This window comes from Trichomycterus rosablanca, chromosome 8 (assembly GCF_030014385.1).
Source record: "Trichomycterus rosablanca isolate fTriRos1 chromosome 8, fTriRos1.hap1, whole genome shotgun sequence".
NCBI classification, from domain to species: Eukaryota; Metazoa; Chordata; class Actinopteri; order Siluriformes; family Trichomycteridae; genus Trichomycterus; species Trichomycterus rosablanca.
In genome coordinates this window covers 20,915,108-20,939,274 of record NC_085995.1, presented here as the reverse complement: position 1 = coordinate 20,939,274, position 24,167 = coordinate 20,915,108, and the positions used below count along the sequence as shown (strand labels likewise).

Below are 24,167 nucleotides of genomic sequence, written 5' to 3'. Positions count from 1 at the left end.
ATTCACGATCTACAAATGAAGCAGTGTGAAGGAAGCAAGTTTGAAAACTGCCAAACATGATCTCAGCCAGCCCTATAAAATTTAAATCTAAAATTTATTTCAAACTTAACCACCAATATCATGTTGTTACATTGACAGTTCACTGACATCTAATTCCAGAGGACCTGAAACAGTCTGGGGTTACATGGTACATGATTCTATATTCACGCACTAAAGCACAGAATAAAATATCTAAAAAATCTAAAATAAAAATATTAAAAGTCTGAAATAAAAATCTAAAAAATCTAAAATAAAAATCTAAAAAATGTGAAATAAAAATCTAAAAAATCTAAAATAAAAGCATAAAAAATCTAAAATGAAAGCATAAAAAATTTAAAATAAAAATATAAAAAAATCTTAAATAAAATCTAAAAAATCTAAAATAAAAATATAAAAAATCTGAAAAAATAAAAAAAAATCTAAAATAAATATATAAAAAAACCTGAAATTAAAATAAAAAAATATATAAAATAAAAATATAAAAAATCTAAAATAAAAAATATGAAGTCTAAAATAAAAAAATAAAAAAATCTAAAATAAAAGAATAAAAAATCTAAAATAAAAATTAAAAAAAATCTGAAATAAAAACATTAAAAAACTGAAATAAAAGTATAAAAAAATCTAAAATAAAAATATACAAAAATCTGAAATAAAAATATAAAAAATCTGAAATAAAAGTATAAAAAAATATTTAAAAAAATATATAAAAAATCTGAAAAAAAAAAAATTAAAAAACTAAAATAAAAGTATAAAAAATCTAAAATAAAAATCTAAAAAAATCAGCTGGCTTCAACTTGCCTGCATGTCTTTGGACTTGTACTCAAAAGGAAACCGACATGGACATTCCTCGTTCTTCACCTCCATAGCTCATGTCAGCTCCCCTGAGCCATCTTTTATGTTCTCTGTTTATGTTAATGCAGGTTGAATGAATATGAGTGTGGTTGATAGCTGTGTCTTAAAGGAACATCATAAAGTTTTTATTCACGGTCTCCCCGGGATCTACCATCCATAATGTATTTCTTTTATCACTTTATCCTTTTATAGCCAAAACATCTGGCCTCATGCTACTTAGGTATCAATCCAGGCTAGTTTCAACTATCCCTGTGTGAATAATAACACTGTGTTTTACAATAGATACTTAAGACCACCATTGTCGGGTTGAATATAAATACATTTAAGACAATTAACAGATAATAAAATAATATACAGTGGGGCCAAAAAGTATTTAGTCAGCCACTGATTGTGCAAGTTCTCCTACTTAGACAGATGAGAGAGGTCTGTAATTTTCATCATAGATACACTTCAACTATGAGAGACAAAATGAGAAAAAAAATCCAGGAAATCACATTGTAGGATTTTTGAAGAATTTATTTGTAAATTATGGTGGAAAATAAGTATTTGGTCACCCACAAACAAGCAAGATTTCTGGCTCTCACAGACCTGTAACTTCTTCTTTAAGAAGCTCTTCTGTCCTCCACTCGTTACCTGTATTAATGGCACCTGTTTGACCTCGTTATCTGTATAAAAGACACCTGTCCACAGCCTCAAACAGTCAGACTCCAAACTCAACCATGGCCAAGACCAAAGAGCTGTCGAAGGACACCAGGAAGAAAATTGTAGACCTGCACCAGGCTGGGAAGAGTGAATCTACAATAGGTAAGCAGGTTGGTGTGAATAAATCAACTGTGGGAGCAATTGTAAGAAAATGGAAGACATACAAGACCATTGATGATCTCCCTCGATCTGGGGCCCCACGCAAGATCTCATCCCGTGGGGTCAAAATGATCATGAGAACGGTGAGCAAAAATCCCAGAACTACACGGAGGGACCTGATGAATGACCTGCAGAGAGCTGGGACCAAAGTAACAAGTCTCCAGACCTCAACCCTATAGAAAATTTGTGGAGGGAGTTGAAAGTCCGTGTTGCCCAGCGACAGCCCCAAAACATCACTGCTCTAGAGGAGATCTGCATGGAGGAATGGGCCAAAATACCAGCTACAGTGTGTGCAAACCTGGTGAAGACTTACAGGAAACGTTTGACCTCTGTCATTGCCAACAAAGGTTATGTTACAAAGTATTGAGTTGAACTTTTGTTATTGACCAAATACTTATTTTACACCATAATTTACATAAATTTAAATATAATTTAAATAAATTCTTTAAAAATCCTACAATGTGATTTCCTGGATTTTTTTTCTCATTTTGTCTCTCATAGTTGAAGTGTACCTATGATGAAAATTACAGACCTCTCTCATCTTTCTAAGTAGGAGAACTTGCACAATCAGTGGCTGACTAAATACTTTTTGGCCCCACTGTATCTAGTTCTCTTGCCAAATATCCATTATATCCATATCCATATCCAAGCCCGGATAAATAGGGAGGGTTGTATCAGGAAGGGCATCCGGGGTAAAAATTTTGCTGAATCAATAATGCGGATCACGATCCGCCGGCGGCCCCTAACGGCCCCCACTAGACACCAATTCAGTTGTGCTAACAAGCTTCTGACTCCTCTCTTGAGGTTTGATCAATTCCGTGCTGTAAATGCTTTCTTTAAATCCCACCAAAGCTGGACTGATTTTTTAACCAAGCTTTAGTTGACTTCAAAGTGTAATTGTGATCACTGTCTTGCAGGAACGTCTAATCATCACCAAGGTTCACCACATAAGGCAAAACATTCCTCCTTAAAATGCCTGGGAATTTCTGGGAATGATGCCAGTCACCTGGTCAAGATTGCAAGTTACTGGCCCACCTTCATGTCTGACCAGAAGAGGGTATTCTTCTAGTCATAAGCTTTGTCTTTTTTGCACCATAAACAATGCTGTCCCAGATCTCTATAGGCCTATCCAAATTCCATCTGGAGTGTTCCAGTCGACCCCCTGTGCTTCATGGAGTCTAGCCATGAAGTCCTTTGTTGTTTAGTGATCTTACTGTTGACACTGACACTTTTTCCCAGCCGTCACCAGGTCGTCATGTAAGTCATTTGCGGTAACACTTGGTTTTTAATTGTTGTCCTGATGAGATTGCTCAGGCCCCTGGACAAAATTGGCCCCTGGCAAGATTTGCTAGCAGGGTTGCAACATATCTTGAACATATCTGTGTGTGGTGTTTCTATAAGCTTGTTATTGAGTTCATAATGCTTTAGGTTGTATTGAATCAGCAGTATTATTTTTATTTTTTATTTTCTATTTATTTATGCATTTTCTCCGATTTAGCGTAGTCAATTTGTCTTCCGCTGCTAGGGGATCCCCGATTGCATTCAAGGAGGGTATGTTGCTGCTCACGTCTCCTCCGACACGTGTGCAGTCCTAGCGGACCCCTTCTTTTCGCCCATGTCGTCAGGGTCCTTGTACAGCATTTGAAGACCCCACCCACATAGTCCGGTCGTCCCGCCCCCTAGCAGACACAGTGGCCAATTATTGTCTGCTGCAGGCACTGCCAATTATGCCCGCTCGATGGCACCCAGCCGACCGGTGGCTGGTGTGCTAGCGGAATAGCCCGCTGCACCACCTGGGCGCAAGATCAGCAGTATTATATAGGGTTTGATTCATTGGGTAACAGGTAGGAAACACCTCAGACAGGTCGGCAATTTTTCAGTAGTTCTTGTTAACCTGACTGCATGTCTTTTGATTTGTGGCAGGAAACTGGAACACCCGGAGGAAACCCACATGGACACAAGGAGAACATGCAAACTCCACACAGAAAGGAATTGAACCTAGGCCTTTTTTACTGTGAGTTGTAAAATTAAAATTAATTTATTTTATTTTATTTTGTGTGTGTGTGTGTGTGTGTGTGGGGGGGGTAAATACACTATATGGACAAAAGCATTGTGACACCCTTCTAATCACTGAATCAAGTGTTCAGTCACAACAAAGAAATTATATGCGTCCATTTATTTAACAACAGTTTAGCACAAAGCGTTTGGTTACTTCTGACCACATGACTGAGCAAGTTGTGGAGGACTTTAGTGACAACCCTAACACATCTGGAATGTTGATTGCAAACCAAGACATCTGGTTCAACATCACTGCCCAAACAACTGACCTTGCTTTAATGGGTCAGTAACACTCCACAATACAGTAGAAAGCATTGGGGGGACTTAACATTTATGGCTAGTGTTTAGAGGTTAGTTATGTTTGCATATCCAATGAGAGCTGTCGTTAAGTATACAATAGACAGCGTACAGTCTGAGACTATTATACGGACCTAGCACACAGAAATCATCACATGACCATCAAACTCACCTCTAACACTCGTCCACTGATGTATCTGAAGCAGGTCTCGCACTTTATACCAAACTGGGCGTGGTAATCTGATTCACAGTATGGGATACCATCTCTGAATGAAAGAAAGAAACATTTATACATTAAACAAATGCTACATGTAAATCAGCACTAAAACAACCATTCAATAAACAATAAACTCTCATGCAAGTCTGTCTAGACATATTACACCAATGACCAAGGCATTTACAGACAAAACCAAAACCACACAGCTTGTTTTGATCAAACCCTTGGCTCTAGTTCTAAGCTCCCAATAACTTGGTTACAACAAGGCCAAAACAAGTCTGGTCTCACAATTAAATCCAAACCCAAATATATAAAGCTGGAAATGTTGGAGTTGGGTTAACAGGGGTGTTTAAAGTAAAACTGAATTAAGAGGAAATGGTGCATGCTTACTTGCTGATGTACTCTCCAGTAAGCACCATTCCGCAAGTCTGGCACCTAAAGCAGCTGACGTGCCACTGTTTTTCCAATGCCAGGAGAGACTGCCCTTGCTTGATCTCCTCCTTACAGCCGGCACAGTCTACAGAGACAGGAAGAAAAAGACAAAGAATTAAGTAATTAATTAAGTGTAAAAGAAAAACAGCAGCACATTCCCAAAAAAGTGCCCATTAGAGTTCTATCTATTCTAATTAAGCTCTATTAAACCATTTGCAAAAAAATAAAATAACAAATAAATAAATAAATAAAAATACAACCCCAAATCAGAAAAAGTTGGGACAGTATGGAAAATGCAAATAAAATAAAATTGCAGGGTTCCTTACATTTACTTTGACTTTTATTTGATTACAGACAGTTTGAACCTGAGATGTTTCATGTTTTATCTGCTCAACTTCATTTAATTTATTAATAAACCTTCATTCCTGCATTTCAGGCCTGCGACACATTCCAAAAAAAGTTGGAACGGGGCGATTTAGAGCTAGTAATGAGGTGAAAAAACTAAATTATGATGCGATTTTAATGAGCAAGTCTTTGATGAGCAAAGATGATCAGAGGATCTCCAGTTTGTCAACAAATGTGTGAGAACATTAATGAAATGTTTACAAGCAATGTACCACAAAGAAAGATTGGAAGGGATTTGCATATTTCTCCCTCTACAGTGCATAATATCATTAAACCATTCAAGGAATTTCAGTGCATAAAGGCCAAAGGCGCAAGCTTAAGCTGAACACCCGTGATCTTCGATCCAACAGACGGCACTGCATCAAGAACCACCACTCAACAATAGCTGATATAACAACATGGGTGAGGGATTACTTTGGCAAACCTTTGTCAAGCTCTACAATACAGAGTTACATGCACAAATGCCACTTTACTTTACTTTACTGTGCAAAAAAGAAGCCTCATGTTAACCATGTCCAGAAGCAGCGTTGACTTCTCTGGGCTCGGAGGCATCTAAGATGGACCATCTTACAGTGGAAATGTGTATTGTGATCAGATGAATCAGCAACAAGTCCAAAAGCCAGGGTCTGTCATGGTATGGGGATGTGTCAGTGACTTTGGCAAAGGTCATTTACACTTCTGTGATGGCAGCATCACTTTGGTCTTGGGAACAATCAAAGCCTAATGTATTGCTAGGTATCCTTGCTCTGGTCAATGCCTTGCCACAACTGGATCAAGGAGATCCACAGAAAGCTCCCTGAAGTTCATTACTTGTTGTTTTGTCCCAACAATGGATAATAGATTGTGGGTTCTTTTAGAGCCAGGTGTGTGCTTTTGCAAACTAAGTATAATTAATAATAATAACATCACCAGATGCTGAACCCATTAAACAAAATGAGCTGGCTTTAGAAATGCCTGACAGATTGCAGCATTTAACTACAGCAGTGTGTGTGTGTAAACCACAGTAAATAATTCATACACAGCACTTGCACTCTAGGGTGAACATTTCATTCATGAGTATATTGTTTATAGAGGGACTTACGACTTGGCCCATGAATCTTGATAGGTTCATTTGAAGCGGCGAGCTTGCAGGAGCAATGCTGACACACACACTCCTTCCCACTGAACGTCACTTGGTCTCCAATAGGAAAAGGTTTTCTAAAACAGAAAGAAGGAGTGTATATGTTTATTACAAATGGATGTTTAAAAGCAGAAAAAATTATTCTATTGTATAACTGACAACTGACAGAATAAAAAAAACATATACACTGATCAGCCATGACATTAAAACCACCTCCTCACACACACTGTCCATTTTATCAGCTCCACTTATCATATAGAAGCACTTTGTAGTTCTACAATTACTGACTGTAGTCCATCTGTTTCTCTAAATACTTTTTAGCCTTCTTTTACCCTGTTCTTCAATGGTCAGGACCACCACAGAGTAGGTATTATTTGGGTGGTGGATCATTCTCAACACTGCAGTGACACTGACATGGTGGTGGTGTGTTAGTGTGTGTTGTGCTGGTATAAGTGGATCAGACACAGCAGCGCTGCTGGAGTTTTTAAATACTGTGTCCACTCACTGTCCACTCTATTACACACTCCTACCTAGTTGGTTCACCTTGTAGATGTAAAGTCAGAGACGATCGCTCATCTATTGCTGCTGTTTGAGTTGGTCATCTTCTAGACCTTCATCATTGGTCACAGGACGCTGCCCATGGGGCGCTGTTGGCTGGATATGAGAATGATCCACCACCCAAATAATACCTGCTCTGTAGTGGTCCTGTGGGGGTCCTGACCATTGAAGAACAGCAGCTGGACTACAGTCAGTAATTATGGAACTACAAAGTGTTCAAGCAAGGAGGTGGTTTTAATGTTAAATATATATTATTAGAAATAGCATATGCAATAGTAAGAATTAATACCACTAGCAGTTAATAAGTTACTAGGAAACTTGAAACTACTTAAAATCCATATGCTGTAAAGTGAATAGAGAGAATGTTTATAGAAAGCCTGAGTTAAATAAAGTAGCACTGGCACATAGCAGTGTGTAGGTCATTAGTAACGTGCTGCAGTTCATTAGCTTCTTGGATGTCATAAGACGCCTCTTTAAAAGAGGTGTAAGGGGTCAGGTGATGTTTCACTACAAATAGATAATTCATTGCTCATCTAGAGCTACACAAACAACCTTATCTGTCTCGAACTGTCACCAGCTCTGCCTGAACACTTCACTGGTTCCATTTAAAGAACATAGAGTAAACTGGGACTAAATATAGTCGTGCACACTGAAGCCCGGTGGCTTCTACACTTACACATAAGAACACTACGAGAGGGGAATGTGTGGCAGCAACAGTGCAAGAAGATCAAACTCAATCTGTTTAAATTAACTAGCAGCAAAATATGTCACACATATTTGTGACCTTAGATGTACTCTCTCGGTGCAGTGCATGTATATCTGTTTGTTTAATAAATCTTTAATAATCCAGCCCCATCACTTCTAGCTACACCGTAATCAGGCTGACTGCAAGCTTCTTTACTGGGGACAAATCCTATTAGAAAACTGCACTCCTGCTGTGACATTTCAATCAAATTCATGACCTAGTCATGACCCGAACCATTAAATCTACTTATATACAGCAACAATGCTCTATGTATTACTCTTTGTCCAAAAATTGGGTTTTTAGTTTACAAAAACTTGGTCTTACAAAACTATAATAGCGAAAAACCTTTAAAAGAATGTATTCCGTTAAGTCAAAGAAAAAAGGGTCGCATGTATAATCATTGCCAAATTAAATATACAGGAGAGCATATAATATAAGGCTGATTTTTTTTGCAAATGTTATTAAAGCATCATTACACATCATAGTACTTTTCTTTACTTGTGTTTATATATCAAAAACAGAAACAAAAAAAGCTTCCATAGGCTGAAGTGTCTAGTATTTAGAGTGACCTTGTATTATTATTAGTATTACATACACATATTGTATGAGTTTAATTCTTTGGAAGCTTGCTGATATCAATCCTAGACTTATATTCAAAATGTCAAACATCACAGAATTAAAATACAGTAGACCGTTGACTTACGAATTTAATTGGTTCCGAAGGGCTGTTCTTAAGTCAAAATGTTCGTTAGTTAAACCTATTTTTCACATAAGAAATAATGTAAATAGAATTAATCCGTTCCAAACCTCCCAAACCACCCCCTTACCTAACTTTTCTAATGTCTTAAATGGTCTTTTTTGTTATAAATAAATACAAGTATATTTTCCCTTAAATCTTAAATTACAGAATAGACATTACTGTAACAAACAATAATAAACAACAATACACAGTAGTAATGTATATAAAAACCACACATCACATTTCAGTACTGTACGTGTGCTGTACCATACACCATAATAAATGTCTTTCTTTTTTTTTTTTATAAAATGTATCTACCAGAAACAACAATAACTCTCATATTTCTCTATTATTTCCTTCTTTATTTCAATAGTGTTGTATTTTGTAGGTGTAACTGCACGAAAGAAAGAATACTTTACCGATTTCCTTCTCTCTCACTCACTGTCCCCTCTGCCTGATACACAGTGACAGCTACTGGCAGGAGTAATTATACAACAACCACTCTCGCCACTACGCTTTCTCTGCACCTTATTTGGAGCCATTTTAATATGTAGAATTTTACAAAATATAAAGAAAACACCGAAAAAACACCTGTCATGGTTGTTTTTTTGCCCCATTCACTTCCATTCATTTTTAGAAATTTCGAGATATCAATGCCATTCCAATTCTAAATCACCCGGCCCGTTGCTGACACCGCGATATGGATACGTTTTTTGGATACGCACCCCCCTAGTTTCTAGTTTTTATTATTCATTCATTTATAAATCCTGGTTAACAGAGATAAACCTTGTAATGCTCTGTATGTCACCAATAAGTTTTTGGTTCAGAAACAAAACAAAAAAAGATCACATTTGGGAAGCAGAAATAAAAGAAGCCGCCAGTTCAGCACAGATTTTAAGCTCTGTAGTTCAAGTGGATATATTACAAGAAACTTTGCTGCTGAACACATGCTTAAAAGCACACAGCTTACTCATGATCTACCAACTCTATAGAGAGCAGCGTTCTCTTGCTTAAGGATGCTAATTTAATTTAAGCAGGAAAAGAGCTCACCAGGAAATTGAATGGAAAGCTAATGGACTTGTATGTTAAAAGACATGTGGAATAATCCAATTAGCTGCTCTGCTTTTTGATCTAGTGTTTCATTGGCACCCATGCTAAACAATTCAGTTTTTCCATGTGCTTTCAGCACCACATAACCACCTGACTTCTATTTTGATGGTTCATTGTTTTAGAGTAAATATGCCACGTCTATTCATAGATTCTTTGTATTCCTAGTATAAGGTAGTTCTGCTTCCTCATTTGTGTGTTTTGCATGCATACTTGCCTGGGGACTGAATAATAACATACTGTAAATTTGCAAGAAACTGGTTGTGAAACCTGGAAACATTTCTTTAATGGTCACTCATGCAAGGTGTCTGATTTTACTATAAGCTAATTATACACAAGAATTCATGGGCTCTATGCAAGACCTTCTCTTTACCTGTTAGTTGATCTTCTCTCTGTTTATTCACTTAATTCCGTCTGTTTAAATATTTAATCAAAGTGCCACTTTCTGTCCACAAATGCTGAGCTATTTTCAGTTTCCTACAGCCACATACTACAGCGTGTACAATCATGGGTGGTTTTATTAAACCTAAAGGACAAATAAAACTTTGATAAATAGAACATTTAACGACTGGTGCAACCCAAACAACAGACAGCACACACAGCATGGTTAAACTACATCTCTATCTGGGTTCTTTCTATAACAACATGGTCTGGTTGATTAAATCTACTCCTACAAGAAACACCCCACTGAGCTATTTAGTGTCCAACCCAGTGAAAACATGGGTTTGTAAAGCAATCCCAACCTTTTCTTGGTCATATTCATCAAATGCTAATTTCTGTCTTGTTACTAAAGAGAAAACGGAGACAAGGAATGATTTTGTGGAACTAATTTTCAGCAGATTGACAGCACTGCATTAACAGCCTGAAACAGGCGACACATTTGGGTTCCTTTGTCAGCATTTATTCATTCATTCATCTATTGCCTGGTTTACCACTGCATCATCCTGATCAGGGTTGGTCCTGGATTCCGTACAGTTGATTTGAGACAATGTTCATTGAAAAAGCGCTATATAAGTGAGTCTGACCTGACTTGAATTGACTCGATACACATACAGTGGGGCCAAAAAGTATTTAGTCAGCCACTGATTGTGCAAGTTCTCCTACTTAGAAAGATGAGAGAGGTCTGTAATTTTCATCATAGGTACACTTCAACTATGAGAGACAAAATGAGAAAAAAAATCCAGGAAATCACATTGTAGGATTTTTAAAGAATTTATTTGTAAATTATGGTGGAAAATAAGTATTTGGTTAATAACAAAAGTTCAACTCAATACTTTGTAACATAACCTTTGTTGGCAATGACAGAGGTCAAACGTTTCCTGTAAGTCTTCACCAGGTTTGCACACATTGTAGCTGGTATTTTGGCCCATTCCTCCATGCAGATCTCCTCTAGAGCAGTGATGTTTTGGGGCTGTCGCTGGGCATTATGGACTTTCAACTCCCTCCACAAATGTTCTATGGGGTTGAGTTCTGGAGACTGGCTAGGCCACTCTAGGACCTTGAAATGCTTTTTACGGAGCCACTCCTTCGTTGCCCCAGCGGTGTGTTTGGGATCATTGTCATGCTGGAAGACCCAGCCACGTTCCATCTTCAATGCTCTCACTGATGGAAGGAGGTTTTGGCTTAAAATCTCACGATACATGGCCCCGTTCATTCTTCCCTTAACACGGATCAGTCGTCCTGTCCCCTTTGCAGAAAAACAGCCCCAAAGCATGATGTTTCCACCCCCATGCTTCACAGTAGGTATGGTGTTCAACTCAGCATTCTTCTTCCTCCAAACACGACGAGTTGAGTTTTTACCAAAAAGTTCCATTTTGGTTTCACCTGACCACATGATATTCTCCCAATCCTCTTCTGGATCATCCATATGCTCTCTGGCAAACTTCAGACGGGCCTGGACATGTATTGGCTTAAGCAGGGGGACACGCCTGGCACTGCAGGATTTGAGTCCCTCTCGGCGTAGTGTGTATACTGATGGTAGCCTTTGTTACTTTGGTCCCAGCTCTCTGCAGGTCATTCATCAGGTCTCTCCGTGTAGTTCTGGGATTTTTGCTCACCGTTCTCATGATCATTTTGACCCCACGGGATGAGATCTTGCCCCAGATCGAGGGAGATTATCAATGGTCTTGTATGTCTTCCATTTTCTTACAATTGCTCCCACAGTTGATTTATTCACACTAACCTGCTTGCCTATTGTAGATTCACTCTTCCCAGCCTGGTGCAGGTCTACAATTTTCTTCCTGGTGTCCTTCGACAGCTCTTTGGTCTTGGCCATGGTTGAGTTTGGAGTCTGACTGTTTGAGGCTGTGGACAGGTGTCTTTTATACAGATAACGAAGTCAAACAGGTGCCATTAATACAGGTAACGAGTGGAGGACAGAAGAGCTTCTTAAAGAAGAAGTTACAGGTCTGTGAGAGCCAGAAATCTTGCTTGTTTGTGGGTGACCAAATACTTATTTTCTACCATAATTTACAAATAAATTCTTTAAAAATCCTACAATGTGATTTCCTGGATTTTTTTTCTTCTCATTTTGTCTCTCATAGTTGAAGTGTACCTATGATGAAAATTACAGACCTCTCTCATCTTTCTAAGTAGGAGAACCTGCACAATCAGTGGCTGACTAAATACTTTTTGGCCCCACTGTAACTTATTCTGTACAATACCTGCACATCTGGTTATTATAAAATTTTATAAAAAACATTATAAAATTATTCTAATTCTAAACTGAAACATTATATGCCGGAACAATACTCGAAACATCACATTTGCACATCAGAATATGTACATCATTTACTCAGTATCATGTACTGACCAACACTTGTCTCTAGTCTTGTCTTCTTTAATTACTCTTTAGATTATGAACGTCTTTTTGTATTTGTTTTAGGCCTTTTTTTGTATTTATTGTACTGTTGTCTATCTGCACTGTGTACTGTACTGTCTTGCACATTTGTTCTATGTTGCACCTTGGTCCTGGAGGAACGTTCTTTCGTTTCAATATGTACTCGTATATAGCTGAAATTACAATAAAGCCTCTCTTGACTCTTGACTCTTGGTTGGTATGATTTACTGGGTAAACGGCAGGAAACACCTTGGACAGATTGCCAATCCATCACAGGGCAACACACATACACACACTCACACAGACACTCCTACCTAAGGGGAATTTTCAGTATCTCCAATTAACCTGACTGCATGTCTTTGGACTGTGGTAGGAACCCGGAGCTCTTGAAGAAAAACCACACAGACCAGGGAGAACATACAAACTTCACACAGAAAGAATCCAGACTGCGCCACCTGGGAATCAAACCCAGGACCTTCTTGCTGTGAGGAGACAATGCTACCCTCCAAACCATTGTGCTGCCCTGTCAGCATTTATGAAAACTGTATATACAGAAATCTTAACCATGTACAGAATGTCGTTATTTGAATTGCGTCTTATTTATTCCTGGTACAGTCACCAGTTAGTAGGTGGCATCACATCAATTGCATTTAAGCTAAGTTTTTAGTGAGTGATACAATATTTGTCTACCTCTAAGCAAACCATTAAATGCAGTTTTAACCATGATTCAGCCCAAATTAAAAATATGCACACACCGATTAACCATAAAATTAAAACCACCTTGTTTCTACACTCACTGTCCATTTTATCAGCTCCATCTACCATATAGAAGCACTTTGTAGTTCTACAATTACTGACTGTAGTCCATCTGTTCCTCTGCATGCTTTGTTAGCCCCCTTTCATGCTGTTCGTCAATGGTCAGGACTCTCCCAGGACCACTACAGAGCAGGTATTATTTAGGTGGTGGATCATTCTCAGCACTGCAGTGACAATGACATGGTGGTGGTGTGTTAGTGTGTGTTGTGCTGGTATGAGTGGATCAGACACAGAAGCGCTGCTGGAGTTTTTAAATACCGTGTAAACTCACTGTCCAGTCTATTAGACACTCCTACCTAGTTGGTCCACCTTGTAGATGTAAAGTCAGAGACGATCACTCATCTATTGCTGCTGTTTGAGTTGGTCATCTTCTAGACCTTCATCAGTGGTCACAGGACGCTGCCCACGGGGCGCTGTTGGCTGGATGTTTTTGGTTGGTGGACTCTTCTTAGTCCAGCAGTGACAGTGAGATGGTAACACACACTAACACACCACCACCATGTCAGTGTCACTGCAGTGCTGGGAATGATCCACCACCCAAATAATACCTGCTCTGTAGTGGTCCTGACTATTGAAGAACAGCATGAAAGGGGGCTAACAAAGCATTTAGAGAAACAGATGGACTACAGTCAGTAATTGTAGAACTACACAGTGCTTCTATATGGTAAGTGGAACTGAGTGTAGAAACAAGGAGGTGGTTTTAATGTTATCGCTGATCGGTATATACATTATATACGTCGGCAGTGTAGCCTAGTGGTTAAGGTACTGGTCCAGTATTCAGAAGGTTGCCGGTTCAAGCCTCACCACTACCAGGTTGCCACTGTTGGGCCCTTGAGCAATTGCTTAGACTGTATACTGTCACAACTGTAAGTCGCTTTGGATAAAAGCGTCTGCTAAATGCCGAAAATGTAAAATGTAAATATATACATATATTTCATCAGAGAGATTTCCCTTTTGTGATCCTTACCTGCATACACTGCAGATGAAGCACTTTGGGTGATATGTGCATCCCAGCGCTGACACAACCTCCCCCGTGATGAAATCTCCACAGCTGTCACACTTGGTGCCATACAGACTCTGGTAGTCTGCTGTACAGATGTATTCACCGTTCTTTTGAAAGAATCCAGAACGGGCCAAGTCACAGCCACACACTGCCGGGGAGAAAGACAGTATGAGTAAGACATTCACTGTTGGATATATAGGTTTGGGTATTAATCAATTTATAGGGCAGGATATTTATATTTTAATTTTAGATATATTTTATTTGTAGTAATCAATAAAATACATAATTTATCAATATATAAATAAGAAGGGCGGCTCTGTGAGTAGCACTGTCACCTCACAGCAAGAAGGTCCTGGGTTCGATTCCTAGGTGGAGCAATTTCTCCATGTGTCTGTGTGGGTTTCCTCTGGGTGCTCTGGTCTCCATGCAGACATGGGGAGAACATGCTAACTCCACACAGAAAGGGCCCAGACAGCTCTATCTAGCATTCAAACATAGGTGCTGGAAGATGACAGTCCTACTAAAATAATAATAATAACAACAATACAGTGGTACCTTGTAACTCAACATCCCCTAAACTCAAAATCTTTAAAACTCAACGCCCTACATAGAGAAATGTGTACCCTTTAACTCAACGTTTTCCTTAAACTCGACGTGTGTGCGACTGCCGCTGTACTGTAAAACAACATCAAAGTGTGAATATGAGACGAATCTGCATTTGTGTGGAATAACCATCAAATTCACTCTGAAAGCTCCACATGTATCTGTGTTTAGCTGGATTTTCCTCCTGTTTCACTTTTAAACTTGTGTTATAGCTTGAGGTTCTGAGAAATTGTAAAATCAGCTTTTCCGAGAGTGTAAAACACTTATCGTTAAAAATGCTTAATGTGACTTGTATTAAAAGAATGACATAGAAACACTAAACTTCTCTTAATTTTTACTGCTCATAAATTCTCTCCATTAATTAAGAAGTGTAAGAAAACAACAAAGAAGTAAAGGTAAAGTGCAGGTTTATTTATTTTTAACTGTTTTAATTGTATTGTGTTTTTAATATACTTGTGTTATTTTCAGTGTATAAGTGTCAAACACAACCCCATTATTTTACATAAGCCTAAAATATATTCAGTTCCACGGGACCATGGAACGCATTAACAGGTTTCCCATACATCCTAATGGGAAAAAAATACCTTAAAATGTTGAGTTTTTAGGTACCACTGTAACTGTAAAAACATGGTTTGATTATTAGTGTGTACATAATCGCACTTCTTGCCTGATGGAGAGTTTGCACATGCTCACAAATGGTAACCAACTGCTAAAACAATGACACTTTGTCCAACAAAGATGATTGGATATTCGGTAGTGACGGACAGATCATCACATTTGAATTATAAATAAAACATAACCAAAATACCATAGTAGTTTAGTGTCAATTAAAATTCCAGTGATTTATGTGATATAATACAACAATACAGGATAACAGGTTGCTTAATTTCATATTAGCATTTAACTGTACTAGTGACCTACTACCCAGGAAAAGATTATGGGGTATGATCCAGACATACTATGGTTTAAAGTTCGAATATTATATAGCAAATAGCTTATAAACACATTCATATATGGGCCGCCCAGGTGGCGCAGCGGTAAAAACACACGCTGGAACCAGAGCTTGGATCTCGAATACATTGTATCGAATCTAAGCTCTGCCTGCCGGCTAAGGCTGAGCGGCCACATGAACAACGATTGGCCTGTTGTTCAGATATGGGCGGGACTAAGCCGGATGGGGTCTCTCTCCCATGACTGGTCCAATTATGACCTCTGCTGGCTGAGAAAAGAGTGCTCTCAGGGTATGTCTCTCCGTACACAATGCTGAGCTGCACTGCACTCGTCAAAGTGCAGGTGATAAGATGCATACGGCATGCTGCCCACATGTCGGAGGGGACGTGGGTTAGCTTTGTTCTCCTCAATCAGAGCAGGGATCAGCATTGGTGGAGAGGAAGCATGACGCAATCGGGCAATTTGACGTGCTAAAAAGGGAGAAAAAGGGGAGAAAATGCATAAAAAAAATAAAAAACACATTCATATACAAGCTATGTTGATTTAATAATACTGTGGCGAGCGGCGATCACCATAGAAAGGCAAGGGGTGTTTCCCCTGCTTACATCATCAGCTGTAAGAGCGTGGTATCCCATTTTACAGTGCGCCCACTGCCGATACTTTAATAAGGGTTAAACCGGGATTAATGATTGAGTTGTATTAGAAGTGTTTGTGTTTATAGTTGCGTTCAAAACACATCTATAAGACACAATAGGAGGGAATTGTAGCTACACTATGTATCTATGATGTGTAATTGTACTGCAACCTTTTTATTGACAGCACCTATAACCACAGATGCAGTTGGATCTAAAAGACAACACACACACACACACACACACACGAAACGCCGATCCATCGTGGGCCCATATATGTAGTGTCTATATGTAGACCTGTTCAGCCAGTAGCCCCAGTTTGAATTGACCTCTTGATCCCAGCAGTAGTGGGCTAGCATAAATTACCACTGGGCCACCCAAGTGCAAGTATACACCAAAAATAATGATCTAATAAATGTAATAATATACAGCTTACTCAATCAGTTTTTTTTTATTAGAATAAATATTTATTAGAGCTGTGTTCTGCTTCCTGACAGGATATTGCAGTGGATTTACGGTAAAATGAAACATCCAACTATAGCAGGAGGACAAATATTAGGTTTATTAGCCTGTCAAAAATACGTTTTAGGTAATTTTAAACCTGTCAAAAATGCACTGCTGTGCATTCCTGTGAGCCAAGTGTATTTTAGTCACTGGTAAACTGGTGTTTCAAACCACATAACAAACATAATTATATTTGAACCAGAAATGGGACGTACTCTAGCCCATCACCACTGGGGCTCGACTCTAGAGCCTGCTAAATATTACTGAATGAGTCTGTGTAAATACGCAACCAGCAGAAGCTCCTATGCCTGAAAGGGCAATGTGTGCAAGGCAGAGGTCTCCAGTATGCAGAGGGAATATAACAATTTAAATTGTCTCAGCATACTGGAAATTTAAGGGGAACACCCCTTTTGCTTTCATGTTTAATTAAATAACTAAGTATCTGCATACAGCATGCATAAATAATCTACAAATACCAATTTATACTCTGAAATTGTGGTAATCCCAGGTTGAGGTTGTAGAGAGGGAATAATGAGTGTTTAGTGCTAGATTAGGCATTGTAAATGGACAGCCAAACTATAAAAGTGCAATTTTATCTCTGCTCATCTTTTATGTGTGCATAATACGTCAGGGCATCATTTGATAGACATTAATGGCATCAGTCTGGTTTGGACAGATGCTGACATGTCCTTGTGAATGCAGCCTTAGTCTGCACTGAATCAGATCCTCAGGGTCCTGTCACAGTGTCAGCACTTTGTGACTCAGCACAGTGCTGAGGTGTGTGAGACAGAAAGTGCTGTGATTGTCAAGGGACCAATCAATGTGGCCTATTTACACATTCAATTACCATCCTGTCTGTATCTGGACATCAATATCTGGCAAAATCAGTCTTGCATTAACACTTTGTTTCATTCTAATATTCTCAGTGCCTTCATATTTAATGCATTTCCTTTCTATCTTGGTTAATACAGAGGTATAAAAGTTAGAGTTAGTTAATAGAGGTCTAAAAAGTTCAATATATATGTAAATCAAATATGCAAAATTAACCAAATAAACAAATAATTTTTGCTGCAAAAAATTTTAGCTTTTTCTCTCTTGAGAGAGGGTCATCCTGACAGATAGAAATTGTTTATTCAAAATAAATAGAGATAGATAGACAGACAGACAGACATAAAAACTAATACAAATACACAATATGTAAGTAAGGAGTAGCAAAAATGTACATTTATATATACAATATACAGTGGGCACAAATAAGCAATAGAACACGAGAGGGAGTGTGTTATCGTGAATAACATCACGGCTGTGGACGCCGTAGATCATCGCGATGTTATTCACGATAACACACGACCTCGAGTGTTCTATTGCTTTTATACAACAATTTTTACAAAATAAAGAAAGAAAATAAATCAAAGAAGTCCTGAATTTCATAATAAATATGCTTTAATATTGACAATACCTTCCGCCAAAAAGTAGTTCCACAACGAATATAAAGTTTAACAGTACAAAGCAGACATCCCAAGTTGCAAAAACTCATTTCAGGGAGGTAAGAACAAGAAGAAGAAGAAAGCAAGAACCTCTGAAGGGAAAAAAAGAAATAAAAAAACCTCTCGCACACACCAAAGGCTATGGGTGATAACAGAACTACTAGGAGCTGCTAACTGGCTTAACTAACTGTTCGCGTTACAAACACATTAATGTTCCCTAAATAGTGCACTAGATTGTGTATCAGATCATGGATATATGTTCCCTACATAGTGCACTAGATAGTGAATTAGTCCACTCACTGTCCACTCTATTAGACACTCCTACCTAGTTGGTCCTCCTTGTAGATGTAAAGTCAGAGACGATCGCTCATCTATTGCTGCTGTTTGAGTTGGTCATCTTCTAGACCTTCATCAGTGGTCACAGGACGCTGCCCACAGGGTGCTGTTGGCTGGATATTTTTGGTTGGTGGACTATTCTCAATCCAGCAGTGACAGTGAGGTGTTTAAAAACTCCAGCAGCGCTGCTGTGTCTGATCCACTCATACCAGCACAACACACACTAACACACCACCACCATGTCAGTGTCACTGCAGTGCTGAGAATGATCCACCACTCAAATAACACCTACTCTGTAGCTCCTTTGAGAGTCCTGACCATTGAAGAACAGGGTGAAAGGGGGCTAACAAAGTATGTAGAGAAACAGATGGACTACAGTCAGTAATTGTAGAACTACAAAGTGCTTCTATATGGTAAGTGGAGGTGATAAAATGGACAGTGAGTGTAGAAACAAGGAGGTGGTTTTAATGTTATGGCTGATCAGTGTTCGTATATAGCAACAACAGTATAATTACAGACGAGTTAAGTATGGATAAGTATATAATAAGTATATATATAATAGAAACAGTAATATAGATTGTTTATACCCATATCTGATTTTATATACAATCAGATACAGGTATGAGTATTAGACTTTATTATCTTTAATTACTGTTTCTATTGTTTCTATATTAAAGATAATATATTATTATTGTTATATAAAATAGAAAATCACACACACACACACACACACACACATACACACACACATACTGTATATATATACAGTATATATATATATATATATATATATATAAAATAGCAGCAACAGTATTATTGACAATACATATATGCATGTAAATATGTAGACACGAAGTAGACATTAATTCTTAAAACATTATTATTTATATTACAAGAGACTACATTAGCTACAGATAATCTTTTACCCTATTTTAAATGTCACCAGGAGGTAGATCTTCAATCTACTTATTTGCTTGAACTAGAGATCTGGCATCTATACTTCACTGCTAGTTAATTAATACTTGGATTAAATTTCTGAGCTAGACAAAGCAAACTCTGGCATCGTTACTGAGATAAAAGAAGAGAACTGGTCTGCTACAACCAAATCGTATTTGGCATTAAGTGCGCTATTGTACTGTAGCTGTTCCAGCTTCATTTGTTTATTGGCCCACATCAGCTGCAAAACAGATTATGGGTTTTTAAATCTTTATGGTAAAGCTGTGGTAGTGAGTTCACTTGTGATAGCTTGGCAGGATGGGAAGTGATCCAGGTTGTGTTGATGCATTTAAATGTTTTATAAGGGCAACTTGGTTTAAAAGGCTTTATATGGTCATGCATGGAGTGATCAGATGATCACTAGGTTCTGGGTGTTTAGCTGGTCTATTATGTCACACAAAAAGCTATGTTTTATCCCCTGGATCTGTGATTTTACCCTTGTTTTTCCATCAAATTACAGATTTCCTTTTGGAACTCCTTTTTCTTGACTTCATCCCATCAGCATATTAACAATTCCTCTCATTAATTGGTGAACAAGACAGTGATGTAAACCTCCGGCTCTGATCAAATTAGTAGCTTCCAATACAGCCTGCATAACACGATCCATTCTCAGCTTCACTACAACGAGCCTCTTGGTGTACAATACAGTGGTAGGCTGTCAGCACAGATGTGCAATTCTCTCGCATTTTTTCTTGCACTCTCACCACCAGTCCGCTACTATCACTGCACATTGCTGATACTCCATCTGTCATCAGTCCTGTGAGTTTGCTCTACAGCAACTTGTCATTTACACATTCTCCACTTCTTGATAACTAAGCTGTGTCAGTAGTGTCACTGTTCTCATCTAAGTGAGTGAATAAGCTAAAAAGTCAATTCCTTTTTTAGTGATCTACCCCATCAGTCACTACATTTCTGCTTAGGCTGACATTTTAAAACGCTTGCATTTTTGGGCACAGTACCCTTGGTAAAAGGTCAGCCTGACTTAGCTATTGCTTGATGAATGATGAAACTGGCGATTGCTGCATTATCACTTCTTGATTTTTGCCTTTGTATATCTAGCCTGCTGAGCTTTAAGGCTCTACTTCATCTTTGCCATTTTCTGCTTCCTCTGCTGACAACCTAACTCAAGAACACAAACTTCAGCTGAATGCCCATGATCTTTGATCCCTCAGATGGAACTGCATCAAGAACCACCACTCAACAATAGCTGATATAACCACATGGGTGAGGGATTACTTTGGCAAACCTTTGTCAAGAACTACAACTACAAGAACTAAGAGTTACATGCACAAATGCCACTTAAAACTTTACTGTGCAAAAAAAGAAGCCTCATGTTAACCATGTCCAGGATGGACCATTACACAGTGGAATTGTGCATTGTGGTCAGATGAATCAGCATTCCATCCAGACTGTTATCAGCAACAAGTCCAAAAGCCAGGGTCCGTCATGGTATGGCAAATGTCATTTACACTTCTGTAATGGCAGCATTAATGCAGAAAAGTACATTGAGATCTAAGAGCAACATATGCTGCCTTCAAGACGTCATCTTTTCCAGGGACGTCCATGCATTTTTCAACAAGACAATGCAAAACCACATGCTGCACACATTACAAAGGCATGGCTGCGGAAGACGAGGGTACTGGACTGGCCTGCCCCCAGACCTGACCTGTCCCCAATAGAGAATGTGTGGAGAATGTTGTAACTAAAAATGATACAACGACGACCCCGTACTGTTGAACACCTAAAGACGTGTTTGCAGGAAGAATGGGACAAAATAAAAGCTGAAACACTAAATCACTTGGTCTCCTCTGTGCCAAAACATCTTTTAAGTGTGGTGAAAAGGAATGGCAGCATTACAAAGTGGTAAATGCTTTACTGTCCCAACTTTTTTTTGGAATGTATTGCAGGCCTGAAATGCAGGAATGGATGTTTATCAATAAATGAAATTAAGTTGAGCAGATAAAACATAAAATATCTCAGGTTCATCTCAGGTAAATGTAGGAAAATGTGTTTTAATTTTTTATGATGTACCAACTTTTTCTGATTTGGGGTTGTATAAAGAGTCAGGGAACCTGGGGACAAAAACCACTGTTCAATGTGCGTGACCTTTAAGACAGTCATTCCACTGTGATAAATATAGCCCCATGGGTCCAAGAGTAAATTGTCACTTAACACAGTCCACAGCTGCATCAAAAAATGCAACCTGAAACTCTTGTATTAAAAGAGAAAGCCAAACATCAACTCTGGGCCCGAGCTGATCTCAGATGGACCAAAAAAAAAGTAAAGATGGATGGTGTGGTCAGATGAGTCCATATTTTAATAATCTTTTAGGAGAAAAAGGTCATATCAAAGACGAAAATGACCATTTAAACTCGGCAAAACCTACATCTGTGATGGTATGGGGGTGCACCAGTGCCCATGTCATGGGTGACTTGCATATGTATGAAAGAATCATTGGCACAGAAGCGAGAAACATGCTGCCATCAAGGCTACATCTTATCCCTGAAAGTCCATGGTGATTTTAGTGTGGCTTCATAGACACAGAGCGACTGTGCTGGTCTAGCCTGCCTGCATTCCAGATGTGTCTTCTTTTAAAATGTATTGTGCACACTGTCAAGTAACATTGTGTTAGGCCGCTCAGGTGGTGCAGTGGTAAAATACACTAGCACACCAGAGCTGGGTTTTCGAATACCCAGCTGGGCTGGGCGGCTGAATGAACAATGATTGGCTGTTGTTCATAGGGTTAGGGGCAAGCCGGATCATGGGTCCTCATAAGTTTTGCAATTACAACCCCTGCTGGCTGATTGATGGCGCCTGCATAGGGCTGAGAAATAATGCTGATCAGGGTGTGGCTCTCCGTGCACAGTGCTGATCGGTATATATGAACTCGACTCGTGTATATGAAAAATGCAGTCTGTACTGAGCATGTGTCAGAAGGGGCGTGTGTCAGTTGAGAAGCATCCTCAGTCAGCGGTGGGGGGTTGAATCAGTGTAGGATGCAATCAGGGTAATTGGACACGACTAGATTAGGGGAGAAAAACCTCTGCTGGGCACCTATACAAACAAGGATTGGCTCATTCAAGAGTGGGACTGCCAAAGGGGTTTCCCCATTACTGCTGTAATTATGACCTCTGCTGGCTGATCAATGGTGTCTAGACAGAGACGGAGGATAATGGATATCAGTGTGTGACTATCAGTGTGATACAGATCTCCAAACAAACCCTCCTTGTGCTGGTGGCTACTACACGAGTGTCACAGTCACGCGTTTGTATACCATGTGATAGTCATGGCCCTTGTTGGACAGAAGTGGAGGTCAGTAGCAAAATGCAATTGACTAGATTGGGAGGAAAATTGGGAACATTTACATTTACATTTTCGGCATTTAGCAGACGCTCTTATCCAGAGCGACGTACAGAAGTGCTTCCATAGTGAACATTACCTTACTCTAGTTTAAGTTAACAACAGTCCAAGAACACAAATCTGCTAAAACCTGTTAGAACCAAATTTATTATTTTTTTTGCAAGAAATGAATTAGTATTAGTGAGTGTTAGTAAGTAAGTACAAGTCAGCTTAAGTGCTTAGTAAAGAGGTAGATTTTTAATCGTTTTTTAAAGACAGCAAGAGACTCAGATGTTTAGACAGACAGAGGAAGTTCGTTCCACCACTTGGGTGCCAGTACAGAGAAGAGCCTTGATGCTTGTCTTCCTCGAGTCCTGGATGGAGGATCAAGTCGAGCGAGACTCGTAGCTCTGAGGTTGCGCGGTACAGAGCGGGGTTTGATTAGACCACGAAGGTAACTTGGGGCTGGTCAATTTTTGGCTTTGTAGTCGAGCATAAGTGTTTTAAACTGAATGTGGGCAGCTACAGGAAGCCAGTGAAGAGATAGCAGCAGTGGGGTGATGTGGCAGTGTTTAGGTTGGTTAAAAACCAGACGAGCAGCTGCATTTTGGATGAGTTGCAGGGGTTTAATAGTGGACATGGGAGCACCTGCCAGGAGGGAGTTGCAGTAGTCCAACCGTAAGATTACAAGTGACTGCACAAGAATCTAAGTAGCTTCCATGGAGAGAAATGGTCGAATCTTCCTGACATTGTAGAGGAGGAACCAGCACGATCTTGTCATGTTGGCTACATGAGAAGAGAAGGTCAGCTGGCTATCCAGGACAATACCAAGGCTTCTTACATTATCAGATGGTCTGATCTGGGAGTCATCAATAGAGATGACTAGGTCCTGGGTTGGAGATTGATCTCCAGGAATAAGTAACAGCTCTGTCTTGCTGGGATTGAGTTTTAGATGATGACATCCATTGTGAGAAATGACAGAATGAGCTGAGTATCATCTGCATAGGAGTGGTAAGAGAAGCCATGGGAGGCTATGACCTTACCCAGAGAGTGGGTGTAGATAGAGAAACGAAATACATTAAAAAACTTGTATTGTGCATCTTGAACAGGAGAATCATACAGTGGTGATATAATAAGGTGATATAATAATGTGGTAAGCATGCTAGTTTACAAGTTAGTAAGTCAGTTTAGATTAGTTTGTGCGTTTTAAATAAAACTTCAAGAGAAATAA

At 39.0% G+C, this 24,167-nt stretch overlaps 1 protein-coding gene across 1 annotated transcript in view; it reads right to left on the bottom strand.

Annotated features, from left to right (window-relative positions):
* Nucleotides 1-24,167, bottom strand: part of ablim3 (actin binding LIM protein family, member 3) — an 81,224-nt gene that overhangs the window by 37,205 nt on the left and 19,852 nt on the right. The window contains exons 2-5 of the mRNA XM_062999621.1: nucleotides 14,053-14,236; nucleotides 6,243-6,358; nucleotides 4,715-4,841; nucleotides 4,280-4,373 (exon numbers count right to left, since the gene is read on the bottom strand). Of these exons, the coding sequence (XP_062855691.1) occupies nucleotides 4,280-4,373; nucleotides 4,715-4,841; nucleotides 6,243-6,358; nucleotides 14,053-14,236 (521 nt within the window). The remainder of the gene's footprint in view (nucleotides 1-4,279; nucleotides 4,374-4,714; nucleotides 4,842-6,242; nucleotides 6,359-14,052; nucleotides 14,237-24,167) is intronic.